The sequence below is a fragment of the Sardina pilchardus genome, chromosome 24 (genome assembly GCF_963854185.1).
Source record: "Sardina pilchardus chromosome 24, fSarPil1.1, whole genome shotgun sequence".
Lineage (NCBI taxonomy): Eukaryota > Metazoa > Chordata > Actinopteri > Clupeiformes > Clupeidae > Sardina > Sardina pilchardus.
The window spans coordinates 12,806,522-12,821,225 of NC_085017.1; the positions used below are offsets into that span (position 1 = coordinate 12,806,522).

At 42.8% G+C, this 14,704-nt stretch overlaps 3 protein-coding genes across 7 annotated transcripts in view; 2 read left to right on the top strand and 1 right to left on the bottom strand.

Moving 5' to 3' along the window:
* Window positions 1-2,242, top strand: LOC134072998 (uncharacterized). Of its 2 annotated transcripts, none has more exons than XM_062529921.1 (4): window positions 1-163; window positions 710-904; window positions 998-1,068; window positions 1,169-2,242. In XM_062529921.1, the coding sequence occupies exons 1-4, from the start codon at window positions 158-160 to the stop codon at window positions 2,136-2,138; spliced, it is 1,242 nt and encodes a 413-aa protein (XP_062385905.1). In that variant the 5' UTR covers window positions 1-157; the 3' UTR covers window positions 2,139-2,242. The 2 variants fall into 2 exon arrangements, with proteins under 2 accessions (XP_062385905.1, XP_062385906.1); XM_062529922.1 differs by having other exon boundaries at window positions 1,006-1,068.
* A 249-nt stretch (window positions 2,243-2,491) lies between these two features.
* On the bottom strand, window positions 2,492-4,638 carry LOC134072999 (uncharacterized). The gene is made up of 2 exons (XM_062529923.1): window positions 4,221-4,638; window positions 2,492-3,347 (listed from the first exon to the last, which is right to left on the bottom strand). Exons 1-2 carry the CDS (start codon window positions 4,421-4,423, stop codon window positions 2,492-2,494), a joined length of 1,059 nt encoding a protein of 352 aa, XP_062385907.1. The 5' UTR covers window positions 4,424-4,638.
* An 812-nt stretch (window positions 4,639-5,450) lies between these two features.
* Window positions 5,451-14,704, top strand: part of LOC134072996 (sodium bicarbonate cotransporter 3-like) — a 77,575-nt gene continuing 68,321 nt past the window's right edge. For all 4 annotated transcript variants that reach the window (XM_062529911.1, XM_062529908.1, XM_062529910.1 and 1 more), the window contains exon 1: window positions 5,451-5,576. In XM_062529911.1, coding sequence (XP_062385895.1) covers window positions 5,532-5,576 — 45 coding nt within the window. In that variant the 5' untranslated portion in view covers window positions 5,451-5,531. The remainder of the gene's footprint in view (window positions 5,577-14,704) is intronic.

The following is a 14,704-nucleotide window of genomic DNA, read 5'->3' on the forward strand; positions in this document are numbered from 1 at the left end:
CTGACAGCCATGGCGCTTTTTTACACTCGTTGTCTTCAGGATTTACCCCGTATAACAGTAAACGACATACACCGACTCATAAGCAAATCATGTGCCGCTCCCAACAGCAAGAGAGAAAAAGGATTTAAGATGTACATAAGCAGTTACATCGACAACTATGAGGGTAAGTACCTAACGTTATCATGCTGATGTAAACACAAACTGACGTGACTAGCAGCTAATCTTGTTAACGTCCGCTATTTTGTTTAAAGATACTGTTTAGCCGTTTTCGTTTTAGACATACGTGTATTTCCTGTCTGAAATCTGTCTGAAAACTGCTATTAACAAAAACAGACAAACTAGCACAGTGTAAGAACGAGTGTAACCCAGTTTCAAAATGCATGTTCATCTTTTTCCCTAACAGTGTCGATGAAAAACAAGTTGACAGGAGAGGTCAGCGTGAGGGCAGTCTGTCATAGATCGATGAGGAAAAATGAAAAGCCACACGAATTGAGAGTAGGGTGACTAGGGTCAATGTTAGGGTACAGTAATGGTTAGGCCTGCTGATAAGTTGCCCAGCTGATAAGTAACATTATCTATATGTATATGATACAGTCTACTGTTTGTGGATATGAATGGGTAGGCCTATGTGGCTCTCATCTACAAAACAATGCTTATATATGTATCTCTTGTTGAGGTGTTTCTCATCTAAGCTTCAATTTCTTCCTAGATGGTGTTAAAAGACTCAAAGCCTGTCATTTTGGTGAGCACCCACTGCTCATGTGTGGCGGGGTGTGCCTTATGCAACCATTTGGTTGCACTACTGTATCAAACAGCACACCTATCACAACTAGGCATCCCTGCTGTACCCCCAGTGCACAGTTGCACAGAAACTGAGCAGAGCTGGCATAAGCCAAGGACCATGGTAAGTCATCTGTTGGTCATGTGAATTGTACCTATGCACGTGTAGCTATTGTGATGCCATGTCAAAATATGTCATTGCTGTCATTGCTGTCAGGGTGTTAGGCCAGGTCCTGTGGGAGACATGGAGGTCCGCAAACCTCAAAATTCTACGGCTGTATGTGTGAGGTGAGATCATATTACCTTTAGTTTAAGCTATGTGTTGATGTGGTTAATATGTACATGCTGCAGTTTTTTTTTCTTCATTTTTTCTCTTTAACATTTTCAGAAGTTCTCTCTACAAAGCACTTGACGGGGAAATGCCAGATCTTGCCACATTGAGAGTGGCAGAAGCATATAAAGACTTCCCCCATTTGCTTGCACCTCTGGTGACCACCATGGGCATATCAGCGGAAGTCCCATTAGTTCAGTCAGCTTTTGGGGCTGTCCAGGCAGGGAGTGTGCTGGCATTTCAGCAAAAACCACCAGAAATGCGGGAAATCATCAACATCCCAGACTCCTCTGCCCAACCTTCCCTTCCCATCCAAGGCTATAGGCTTGAGCCAACCACATGCGCCTATGTGTTGTCAGAGGAGGAACATGTACATATGAAATCGCTACAAGTGTCATTCCACATGGCCCACAGGATTGAAGCTGCAACACGGGAGCAGAGCTCATGCCAGGAATGGCATCGACTGAGAAAGATGCGAGTTACATCTACACGCTTTCACGAGGCATGCCATGTTCGCTGTCATACATCAGCTGAAAATCTGGCACACAGAATTTTGAGGGGGACCGTCTTGACTAAGGACATGAGGAGAGGAATTGACATGGAGCCAGTTGCTGTGAAAGAGTACTGCAGTTTAAAAAATGTCAACTATTCACCCTGCGGGTTCATTATACACCCTGATGCTCCATGGCTGGGATGCTCCCCTGATGGAGTTGTGTTCGATCCTTCTGAAATCCCACCATTCGGTCTGCTGGAAATTAAATGCCCAAACATCAAGAGTTACGTTGACTGTCCGTACCTGAAGATGTCGGAAGGTTCTTTGCAGCTTAGGAGGCAGCACAAGTACTATTGGCAAGTACAAGGTCAGATCCTCCTAACAGGTTTAGAGTGGTGTGATTTTGTGGTATGTGCGCAGGAGGACATGCTTGTTGAGCGCATACACAAAAATCTAGATGTAATGAGCACCATTAGGGACCAAGGAGATCTGTTTTTTTTTTACCACTACCTACAGAAGTGTTTGAATGTATAAGTCATTTCAGATGTTGCTTCATTTAATTACATTTATTGTATCATTCTTGTAAACAATATGAACATATACACTTGTGTGTGTACACACATACATTCATATACAATATACCCATCTATCCCTATAATAGTACTATATATATATTACAATACACATAGGCTATATATATATATCTTTATACAGCATTATTGAAATATTCAGAATTATTTACATTATATTACAACACATGTATATACATATATTTAGATTCTTATAGTTTTTTGTGTTGTGTATCGTGTGAAATTATAATAAAATGTGTGTAAGGAATCACTGTCTTTCTGTTGATTAGAGGTATGAACACAGAACAGAGTGTGTACTCAGTGGCTCCATGCCTTAACAAGTGGTCCACATTGGTAGTTCACAAGCAAACATGCCACTGTGAACAGTTGGTTTATGCTACCAGAAATGGACATGGGGATGACTGTGTCAAACAACTTGTGCTCCTTAACTCGACGGATAAGACGCTCAACATGTACCCTGAGCCTAGCCACAGACTGAGTGTGTGTCACTTCATCAACTGACATTTGTTTCCCCTTAGTCAAGAAAACAGGTCGGTGGATTTTGCATGGCACTAGTCTATCAATTAAGAAGCCCTTATCCACCATGATGGCCATGTCGGGGGTAAGAAGGTCAATGATCCCTGACTGTTTGAACAGCTCCCGGTCACTAATAGACCCTGCATAAAGTGCACTCACAAATGTTATTGCACCATGAGGTGCCATTCCGATTAAAGCTTTGAAGGTGCAGTGCGACTTATAATTTGAAAAGACCTCACTTTGCAGTAGCAAAGAGGAAGGTGTTTGGCAGCGGATCTCTGTACAGTCTAGAATAACTTGTGTGTCTCGAAATTTATGAAATTCTTCTGGCAGATGGGCTCGTACTTGCTCTTTCGGCATCCAAATGCACACTGACCCTAGGACAAAGTACAGGAAGTTGACCCAAGTTGTTATGATGCGGCTTACGGTGGTCTGATGTACTTGAAAACGATGACCAAGGTCCTTTTGCTTGAGGCCTAAGGAGAGATATACCAAGAACATGAAGAGCTCATCGACTGCAGGAAGTGCCCGAGTGTTTCCAGGCTCCTTGAAAACTTTGGAATTTGACCGAATCATCCTGTGAGTTGCCGGCTCAATCAGCTTCCAGAAGGCCATCAGGTGGTTATATGTTGCAAATCTGTCAAGAAAGAAATGTAGCACCCTTCAGTTACTATGGTAGGCTAAGACAGACCTGAAAAAGGGGTCCTTACTAAATTAACAAGAATAACTTATAACCAAATACTTTTCACAATTCAGTAGGCCTATATTAACCCTCTGTAGTCTAAATCCCCCCCTGGGGATTTGAAAAACTGTTCCAAACACACATCTCAATCTCTGCCTATGTTTGTCTTAGAAACATATAAGTGACACCATTAGAAACCTTTAATCAACTAGTTTCCAAATATATATGTTTTAGAAGAGAATGTATCAATGGCACTTTGTAAAAACAATAAAATAAATTCCTAGGATTTCAGTTCTCTCACCTGCAGCAGGCCCATTCACCTGAATTTGCATTTGAAAGAGCCACTCACTAAATGACCCATTTAGTCTGACTTTTCCCCAATTTGTTGTAAAACTACTTAACACCTCTGAATGTTCTTGTTACTTATGGAGCCAACACCATTGTTTTCCAGGTTCAAACTTCAAAAATCTTTGCTCAATATATTTATTATAGTGTGTTTTTTACCTTTGACCTCTGACCTTTGAAAATATGTTTTTAAATAGTTGTGTTATACAGAATTATAATAAAAAGTAATTTCATTACATCCACTTTACTCTCACATAATTATTGTGGAGGACCTCTAGAATATAGCCATATGTGCCACTTTTTGCATAGATGCTTTTAGTTAGATAAAAAACTTAAAAATCTCAAGCTGACTGCCTCAAAGTGCCTGAAACCCTAGCTGTTACAGAAACATGCACTGGTTTCTTACATGGCATAAAAGACTTACACATAGCTTTGCAGTAGGACAATGCAACACTATAACAAATGCTTACCACATTATCTTACCTTGTATAAAAGCGTATGTCGTCATCGGACCCAGCAAATCGCTGAAGACCAAAGCGGTGTATGATCTTTGACTGCGCCAATTGCTTCCGTAGGTCTTCAACCTGACTCTTTAACTCCGAGTTTTCATGTAGCACCATGTCCACAGCTGCAGCTTCGGGTACCGAACAGTAATCATGCCCAGTCCTCTCCACATCAAAGTCCATAACTTCGTCTACGTCCGAGTCAGGATCAGGGGTCAGCGGTCTCTCTCGACGTTCCCAAACACTCAGCCTCGGCGGCTGCTCCTGGAAGTGGTTCCACTCAAACAGAGTAGGGAAAACACCTTTTCTGAGACATCTCAGACGAGTCCCTTCAATAAAGTCATCCGCTCTGAAATGAACGCTACACACTTTTGTGTTTTTTGTTACTTGGAAGTCATCCCTTCTGATCTGAACGATCCACTTTTTCCTAAGACCTTCTTCCACTGGAAATGAATGAAAGCTTACAGCCGAGTTGTACCTTGCCGACACAACACACAACGGCACACAGCAATGTTGTGAACTGGGTCGCATTAACTTTTGATACCGGAAAACCTTTTCCATTCTTAAGCTGGCAAAAACTAGAAACACTAGCCTTGTAAAGAACCAGAAATGTTTGTCGCTGTTTGGCGCCGTAGGCTACTCATATTATTATCGCGTGGGTTAGCGTCAGATGTACATTACATTACATTTGGCTGACGCTTTTTAATCAAAGTGACATGCAAACATGATTAAAACATTTAAAGATTGTAAGGCCAATTTTAACAATAATTAAAAAAAATATATATATAATAAAAAATCACAATGAGTGCATCAACGAGTGTCTGTAGTAGCCTAGCCTAGTGCTATAGGGGATGTTCTCTGAACAGCTGTGTTTTCAGACAGTTATTTAAGATGGCGAGGGATGTCCCAACTCTAATCGGAACAGGTAGTGTGTTCACCAACGAAGGATGACAGGTGAGAAAAGTTTGGATTGGCCAGACCGTGCTGGTGGAAGAGCTAGACATCGCTCGGCTGATGAGGGCAGCGGTATGTAAATAAGGAAATTAACCGGAAGATGGGGGCGTAGTAGGAAATACAGTAGGAAATACGTCACAATTCTCGCTGCATGGAGGCTATTGGCTATATACTGTGAGCTTCGATTATGCTGTAGGACAAAGATTATGCCAATCAAGTTGAGGGCGTGACTACACTTGAATCGTTCTGAGAGCACTGTTCAATAAAGTCATTTTGGCTAGATGGGATATCGTTGGATATCATTCTTTTGAAGGAGCAAACCAGGAACGGTGAAAGGATGTCAGAAGAGGAACATGAACACATGGTACCTCTCTTACCAACTGTGAGTAACAACTCTTTTTTGACAGTATGTTATTTGCTTGGCCCGATATGGTTCTTTGGTTGCCATAGAATGATCACTGACAGTTAACGTTATAACTGTTAGTGCTAACTTTACTTGTGATTATTGCCCTGTAATATTAATATCAATGAATTCGTCAGCGCTATTCACCTGTAACTGATAGCACATACTGTATACAAGCTCGTATTTGTGCTTAACATCATTATAAGTTACTCGGTGATCCAACTTTCCATCACTTACCATTGCATTTCCCGGTTGCATCTTGTAATGCTATGGTCAAATTTTCATTACCGGTATTCTAATTTCCGTAACCTTAGTAAATTAAATGAGTCTTGTTCGGGGACGTTTCATGTGTCTTTATAGAATGTACTTACATTTGAGTTCATATGTCTCGGATGTACTAAGAGTGTTTTGACAAATATTTTGGACGCGTAGCTTAAGTTAGCTAATTTAGCTAACGGTACCTGATTGAACGTTGGTAATTTGCATGGTGTGTTTGTGTGTCGTTCATTTCCTTCTTTTAGTCCTTTTCAGTTTTGTTTCTTTTTTGAATATACAGTTCTTGACACGTCCTCGGTCTACAGTACGTGTAGTATTATAGATTGAACCGATGATGTTGCCTAAACAACATCATTCTGTCAATCAAGTTATTTACATTTTGTACCTAAAGTGAAATGCAGTGGGTCATGCATAGCCCAAGTGTACTTTGTTGACTTTCTTGAGCGACAAGTCACTCACTTGCTGACTTCACAAATCTCATTATCTTTCCCCAGACTCAAGCCATTGTTCAGCAATTATGCAACGTGGTCATATTTCACCTGCATGTGAAATGATACCCTATTTTTTTTTTAACTTCTCTCCTTTCCCCCCTGCTTCTTCTTGAAAAGGCCACACCACTAAAAGTTAGTAGCTCTCTAAAACGGACCTAGCCCTGATTTTACTCCCAGATGCTGTCTTCTTGACTAAGGTACACTATGGGTAGAGTGACACCACCTATCTCCCATATTTAACCCTACAACTTGAGCTCCTTAACCCATAGCAGTCCATGTGACCCATGAGAATGTGTAAACACACCCCACTCTTCGGGGCCTAGCCGACCACCTCTACTGTCTGTCATCCAGGGTGGTTCACAAACACAGAGTAAGGAAGATGGCAATTTCCATTCCACTCCTGTTTTCTTCCATTGACTCTCTCTTAAACAAGACATATGTCTGGGATGGTATCGGTTGACGTAGGTTTTGCCAGTTACAAGTTGTACTGTGTATACACAGCTAGTAAACTTAGGTCTGACATATGTCAGCATTTGTGTGTGAGTGTTTATGTCTCTCTCTCTGACTACCTCTCTCTCGGTTTGTGTGCTGCTCTCTCTCTCTGTGTTTGTGTGTGTGTGTGGTGTGTGTGTGTTTGCGTTGTTGCGGAGAGAACGCCCCATTTACAATGAAACGTTTATTTATCTGAACAGGGTCTTATTTATTTAATCGGTTCTTTGTGTATCATTTGGTTGGCAGAATAGGCCCATGTCATGAACAACACAAGCCATTAAGACTTAGCTCTCCTGGCCTTGCTTGAACTTAAACAATGGCCTATGGTTCACAGCTGATTTTAAACCCCTCTAACTTCAGGAGACCATGTGGTGGTCCCATGATTACTAAGCAGGCACTTTTATTCAAAGCATCCTGCAGAACAGTACACTTAGAGGCTAGGCTACATTCCCATGCTTCCTCTTGGGGATCAGTCATATGATCTGTATTATAAGCACATTGCTCCATCGATTCGACACACACACACACACACACACACACACACAGACACACACACACACACACACACACACACACACACACACACACTCACTCACTCACTCACTCGCTCGCTCGCTCGCTCGCACGCACACACACACACACACACACACACACACACACACACTCACACACATGAACATTCACTCACACACACACACACACACACACACACACACACACACACACACACACACACGCACACACACACACACTCACACACATGAACATTGACTCACACACACACACACACATACCTATGGGCATGACTAGGCGCTACGTCTTCATATCCACTTCCGTGTCCAATTCTAATGGTTATGGTGTTACGGTGGTTACGGTGAAAACAACTAAGTTAGCTTACTCTCACCAAACCCCAACACGGCTAAAAGACCGTCAGCAACACCCTGTGATTACATTAGCTAGCTATTGCCAACACCTTTACTTTACGTGACCTAAAAATGCCACTGGACACGGACATCCCCATAGCCTATAAAAACAATGTTAGCTGAGGAGAGAGGTGAGTCAGCCAGGTGTCAGGGTGCCTGTGGTGGCATGGAGCACCCCTTCCCTCCCTCCCTTCCTCCCCACTGGGATTTGGTCCCTGGAGCCTGGGCTCCCCCGGGGATCAGGCACTTTGCCCCGTGCTATTTCAAGCCTGGCGGAGATGCCTGTGCAGACTGCCTTCGTTTTTGTAGGCCACAGGGCACAGGTGTTTGATTTGATTTAGTTAAAAAAACAGCCCGCTTTTATTTTTATTTATTGTCACATGCACATTTTGTAGAACTAAATTCCAAAGATGATAAATATTTTATGCATTATTGTATAATGCATTTATACAAAACAAGCATAAGCATAGCTGCAGTGGAACAGGGGGAAAATGTCATTTTGCATGCCAGGCTGACAGACAGTGCCTGTGTCCTACTGCAAGCCTAGAGGTTGCTTAAGGTGCTTAGTTGTCACGGCTCCACGCTATGGGAGTTTTACGATGGCCGAGCACACTCATCTTGTTAAAGCAGGCCCCCGCAGAGCTGCCGTGTGTAAGTAAGCTCCGGCGCACGGCACGCTGCCTGAAGTCCCGGTGCATCCATACGGCCTGCTCCCAGCTCATTAGCGTTCGCCCAGGAGCCATCTGTGTCTGTGTCAAAGGTCAGGCCGTGGTCATCCAGTCACCGGACCTGTCGCAGCTTAAAGACGGAATCACGGAAAGGTGCCTGGTTGTCTGTCGCGCTCCATGGATAACCAGTGACCAGACTGTCACTGGATAAAAAGTGTACTGGGTCAGGTGTAAAAAAAACATAATTTTATAAGACTTTGATTTTATCCCATCTTGAGTGCTGAAAGAGGTTACTAAAGGGTAAATTTGCAGCTGGCTCTGTACTTGCTGCTAGTTGAATGTGTCAGATATGGGCTTGGGATTACTGATTTGTATGTGCGTGTGTGTATTTGCGTGTGTGTGTGTGTGTGTGTGTGTTTGGTATGGTGTTTGACCTTTTTGGCTTAAGCTAGTGTACTTGAGCCGCAGATTTGAGCAGTAAATGTAAGCTGCTGGCAAAAGCTTCCTGTTTGGTTGATTAGCGCTAGTTTACCTGCACACACCTGACATGATTCTGCTCTGCTGGCTGTGTACAGTATGAAGAGGTGCCTCTGAGTCTAGACTTTCACTGTTGTATGCACTCAGAGCAGTGCTCCCGTTTCCACTTCTCTACCTGTTAAATGGCACCTTGATTTCAGATCTCTCCTCCTTCTTAACTTTCCACGGTAGCCTCCCTGAATTTCATAATGTTTCGGCATTTTTATCTTCAGGGAGATGGGCCTTCCTGTTGCTGAAGTTTATTTGGCCGTTTAGGCATGTGCGCTCATAATAGCACATACAACATATGTTGTGTTGAGATTAGTGTTACAAACACTGTTTATAGAACGATAACGATGAAATAAAATGGTAATAACACCACACTTTTCAATGTTAATAGATTGGTAACTGCCATTATCTGCCTGACATTTGAATGATTTCAGATTAAGTTGCAAGTGTTTTTCACTACTTAATCTATAGAAGTCAGTTGGACTGCAATAGCAAAACAGCTTTAGGAGAAGTCAGTTGGACTGTAAATAGAAAAACAAATTTATCCCATAGCCATAATCCATATTCATATTGATGTGGTGTCAGGTCTGAGATAATAGCATGAGATATGCACTCATGGCTAATTGAAGTCTTTATGAGTTTCTTTATAGAGCGTACAACCAACCACACATTAATATAGCTGAGGAACATGAAAGTTGAATAATTTAATGCTGCACCTCCCTTTCCCTTACCATAGCCTAGAGCTTGTGAAATGGTTTGGCTCATTATCGGATCACAAACATCTCCAGGGCATTCAGACAGAGGTTGTTAACACAGATTCTACTCAGCTGTCAGAAACAAACAACTGGCAGAGTACTCTCCATGAGAGCACCATGACTGTGGCTGCATGAGTCCAAGCAAATAATGGGAGTCTTATGACAACACAAGTGGGGATCCTGTTTCATGAGCCACAGCCATGTTTGATGCCCTATTAGGCTAGGTGGTGTTCTTCTGATATGCTGACATTCATAACCTTGCCCGCTGCCAGTGAGACGGACAGCATAGCGTGCCTGAAGTGGAACAATTTTGTTGACAATTTGTTCTCTATTTATTTCCTTTACTTGTCTGGACTGATTGCTATGCGCATTGTTGACTTTGTTGAAGTAGCCTACCTACCTACTAGCCAATGTTTCAGCGATCGCTCGGAATATGAATTGTTCAGGAGGCTAATACATTGCCGCTGTCTTGTTGGTGCTTTTGGTGTATATGCCTACTTAGCCAATGTGTTCTGTTCTGTGCCCACTGGAGCCTACAGCAATCAATTATTCCGTGGGCTGGGCTAATACATTGGTGCTTTCTTGGTGCTTTTGTACCTGATATTACATTATGATGATTCCATTTTAAATCACTTCACCCCCTCTGCCCTACACAGCATCAGGCGTGTATGTGAGCTGGGCCTTGATGAAGCCCGAATTTAACAGCTGCATAATAATTTGCCAGCCAGATATCACATTTCATTGTAATTAACATCCGAGTCCAGTGCGGACCGTTAATGAGCCGTGCAAAGGATTGCCCTCCAAATGAGGTTATGCTCACCATAATGTCCTGCCTAGCGGAGGCCCTGCATGTCTGTTGTTATTCTGATCGACACTGCCATTAGCATTCAGTTCTTGTTGCATGGCTATTAGAGAAATTGCCACATCATACAGTTGTGCTTGTACGTTTTAAGCACTGTATGATGTGGCAAGAATTCTTGAGATAATGGCCATGGTTATTTGGAAAAAAAGAAAAAACATGAGAGAGAGAGATGGGAGAAAACCATGTTGTTTTTATTTAGGGATAGTGGTCAGGTAAAGTAAGCCATTTGTTATCAGATATCCTAATGATGTGTGTCCTCTTTCAATAATAATGAAATCATGCAAATTAATCTTATTAAAAGTTGCATATCCTTGAATGTTTGGCCTGATGCACAAGTTGATGCACCCAGGCTTAATTGGCTATTAAGGGTACATTCCCACACCCATGACATGTGGTGCGGTGGTTAAGGAACTCGGCTAGCACGCAGTTGTAGAAAAGTTGCAGGTGTAATTCCCAGGCTTCCGTCGTCGTGCCCTTCAGCAAGTTGCTCCAGGGACAGAGACACAATAATTGACATGTAAGTCGCTTTGGATATATTGAATAAATGAATAATTGTCAATGACATGTTTAATTTAAATGAGAGAAAATTTGTGTGAATAGTCAATGAGCGTTGTAGCTCTTGTGAGACCTCTGTACAGTACATTTCATCCAGGGGTGCTGACTACTGAGCCAGGGGGAACGCAGCAGAGCTGACAAAAGATTTTTGAGTGGTTGAACTCAACTGCATGAATCAGGAAATGCCAGCCAGTAGTGTTCAACGTTTGATAAAGAAGTGGAGAAGCAGTGGTCCTGTTGATTCCAAACCAACAGTCCAACAAAGATTTGAGTCTCAACTGCCTGGAAAATTGGTCAGGATGCGAAGAAAAGCCCTCAAGCTACTGCAGCTGAAATATAGGCTTCACTGCTAGAAAGCGGTGTGTGACTGTTTCAAGATTCACGATAAGGAGGCACTTGAACAAACACAAGCTGCACTGCTGGTTGGTCATAAAAAGACATTATTGCACTAATGCCACAAAACAGCACTTACAATATAGATACTGCTACCACCCAATAATAGAACCACCCTGTTTGGGGTGTGTCTCACCCTGTGTGACGGAAAGTGCACCAGTCCTACAGATCCAGCCTGTTTGGGAGTGTTTATGACAGAAAGTGCACCATCCCTGCAGAACCACCCTGTTTGTGGGTGTCTCACTCTGTTTGTGGGGGTGTTTGACGGAAAGTGCACCATCCGTACAGAATCACTCAACATGACAATTATCCGAAGCACAAGGCCAAGCCAGCCCTTCAGTGGCTACAGCAGGAATAAGTAAAGGTTCTGGAGAGTCTGTCACAGTCTCCTGGTCTCAATATCAGTGAGCCACTTTGGGGAGATCTCAAACGTGCTGTACACAGGAAGTTATGGTACCAGTAGACTTTTTCCGTCTCTACCGTCTGAGAAAATAAGGGTACTCATCCAAAGCTCATCTCAAAAGACGTGAGGCTAAAGAAGCCAATATAGCTTACAGTATTATTATTATTTTTTTTTTTTTACCTTAAAATAACGTTTCCAAAATCATTTTGATTCTGGCCGGAATCATCTTCTCTTCTGCCACACTCTGAGCAGGTCTCATCGCTTGTAAAATAGCCTTAGGAAGTTGCTGTTTGAGTAGGAGCACTGCATGGGGATCATCCCATTGCTTTCTTTGTTGCTGTGTTTTGTTTAATGATTGCACTATTCTGTGATGCCTTGGTTTAAGGTGATGATAGATGATGGTTGCATGATAACTCCTCTCATCCTAAAAGGATGGTGCCCATTTTATTCCAGGGTGTGTTTCACAGCTGCATTCTAGGTGGGTAATTGACATGTGAAAAATAATCTGGAATGAAAACAGCATTAATGTGTTTTTAAATCTTTGCTTATATCAGGGTTCATTTTAAGGGTAAGTTAGTTGCGGGTAAACTGTCAAGACTAATTCTTATTAGGCATTGAGTTACTTTTTTGAGCTGTGGAAATTAATTATAGTTCTTCATATTTTGTTATCCTCTCAATAACCAATATATTTTCATGAGCGTGTGATGAGATTAACACACTCACAATTATCTTGCTTTTCCCTGAGGAATAAACTCAGGATCTGCTAAGTGAATAAATAGGCCTAAATGTAATCTTGGTGTTATTAGCAGTTTGTTCCGGCAGTGTAGCCTCAGGATGATGGAATTAAAACAACGGAGGAAAATACACTAAAACCTGAGCTTGATTTGGTGTGTACAGCAATAACGTGTTTAACAGATTACTATCCAACAGTTAGTATTGTTTAACAGATTGCTACCTTTTGTATCTGCTATTTTTTTTCACTCAAGTGAAGATTTAGTTTAATCTACATATTTAGCCTAAAAATGTCCTTCCTTATGAAAATCATGTTAGTCATGTTGTTCTGTGGAGACAGCAATGCTCAAAACATCACAGTATATATACTGTATATATATATATATATACATAGTATAAATAAGTATATTAGTGATATATATTTTCCCCTTAGTTTCCTGTTGAAGTAAGCATTCAGATGAACTCCGAATAAGGACAGGACTTAACTGAGTACTAACAGAAACAAAAACAGGCTTATGGCTGTGACTTTTGTTAAGTGTTGTTGAGACATTTACAAGACACTCAAGTCACATACTGAGCAGTATATGATATTTCATGGTAATTGGTCATATTTATTGCTTAGAAATACTGAGAAAAAACTATATAGGCCAGGGTAATACTCTGAAAAAACAACAAACTATAGGCTTGTTTTGTCAGTAGGTATGCTGTCAGTGTCAAACCATTGACCTTGTTGTTGTTGTTGTTGTTAGCATCTTGCGCTAACTTAAGCAGCAGGGTCATGTAGAAAATGTGGGTCGCTGGTGGGTTGTAGCCAGTCCGTGCGCTCATGAAAGTGAATGGAGTCGCCCTGCTGCCCTCTGACCTCTCCCCCCCCCCCCCCCCCTCCCTGGAGCACCTGGTCTTTGCCCTCCCGTCTCTCGAAGGCCTGACCAGAGCAGAGCCACGCAGCTCAGCACAGGTCTTAATCCCGCTAAGCCCCAAAGGAAGAGTCTTCTCACAGGTGCTCGTCCACTTCCGAGCTCTCGCATCTCTCGCAGCCGGGCCAGCCGCTAATCTGGTTATCCGTGAGCATTACCAGGCTCAGGGGGGTTGGGGGGAGGGGGGGGGGGGTCTTGGCCATGAGGCCTTGACTTCCAGAATGAGGAGAGAACGGAACAACGCAACCCTACCCCGTTGCTGCTGGTCAGATTGGGGTGAGCAACCACCCCAAAGATGTGCTACACTGCCTGGGGGCATACACACCACACATGCTAGGGTAGCACATGACTGAGTTAGGGAGTGGGTGAAGGGTTTGACTACAGGGTACCGTTCTCCATTTGTTTTGAGTCTACTTTGTGCAAGCAACCAGCAGATGTCACCATTGTCTTTACTTTTTGGGGAATGGAGAATTTCAGAGGGACCTTTGGTGCCATATGTGTATCTGCATGATGTCATGGCTTTGAGCCTATGCATGAAGTAAATCTGCAGTAGATTATACACACTGCAGTACAGCCCCTTTCAATCTGTTCTGCGCCACAGGAAATGACTTGGGAAAGTACATGTTTGTTTACATGCTGTTGACAGGGTCTATAAGAGAGTGTGATCAAAGCCTCGTCCAGTGGTGTGTGTCGGGCAGCTAAACAGCGCACAGTGAACACCCATTACACACCCAGCAGTGTACGCCTTCCTCGGGGGAAACTGTGAAAATGAAATTAGGAGTTTTCCAAAACATAAGCCTAACTCAGTTGAAGAGGATGATGGGAGATTAGTCACTTCTACTGGCTAACAACAACAACAACAACACTCTCTCTGTCTCTGCATTTCTTTCCATTATCTTAATTGATTGAGGGCTGCCGCCTGCAACGTGTTGGACAGGGCTTTTTGAATTAGTGGAATCTTTCCATTGGAGCGTCCGTGGTGGATAAGTGGTCTGCTGGTCTGCTTAGGTTTGCTTGCTGCTTGGGCTGAGCGTGTGGATGCATCCGTGGTGTGTGGAGGGGATGTGGACGCCTGCTGGCGCCAGCTTCAAATTTCTCCTGGGTGGCGTAGCGAT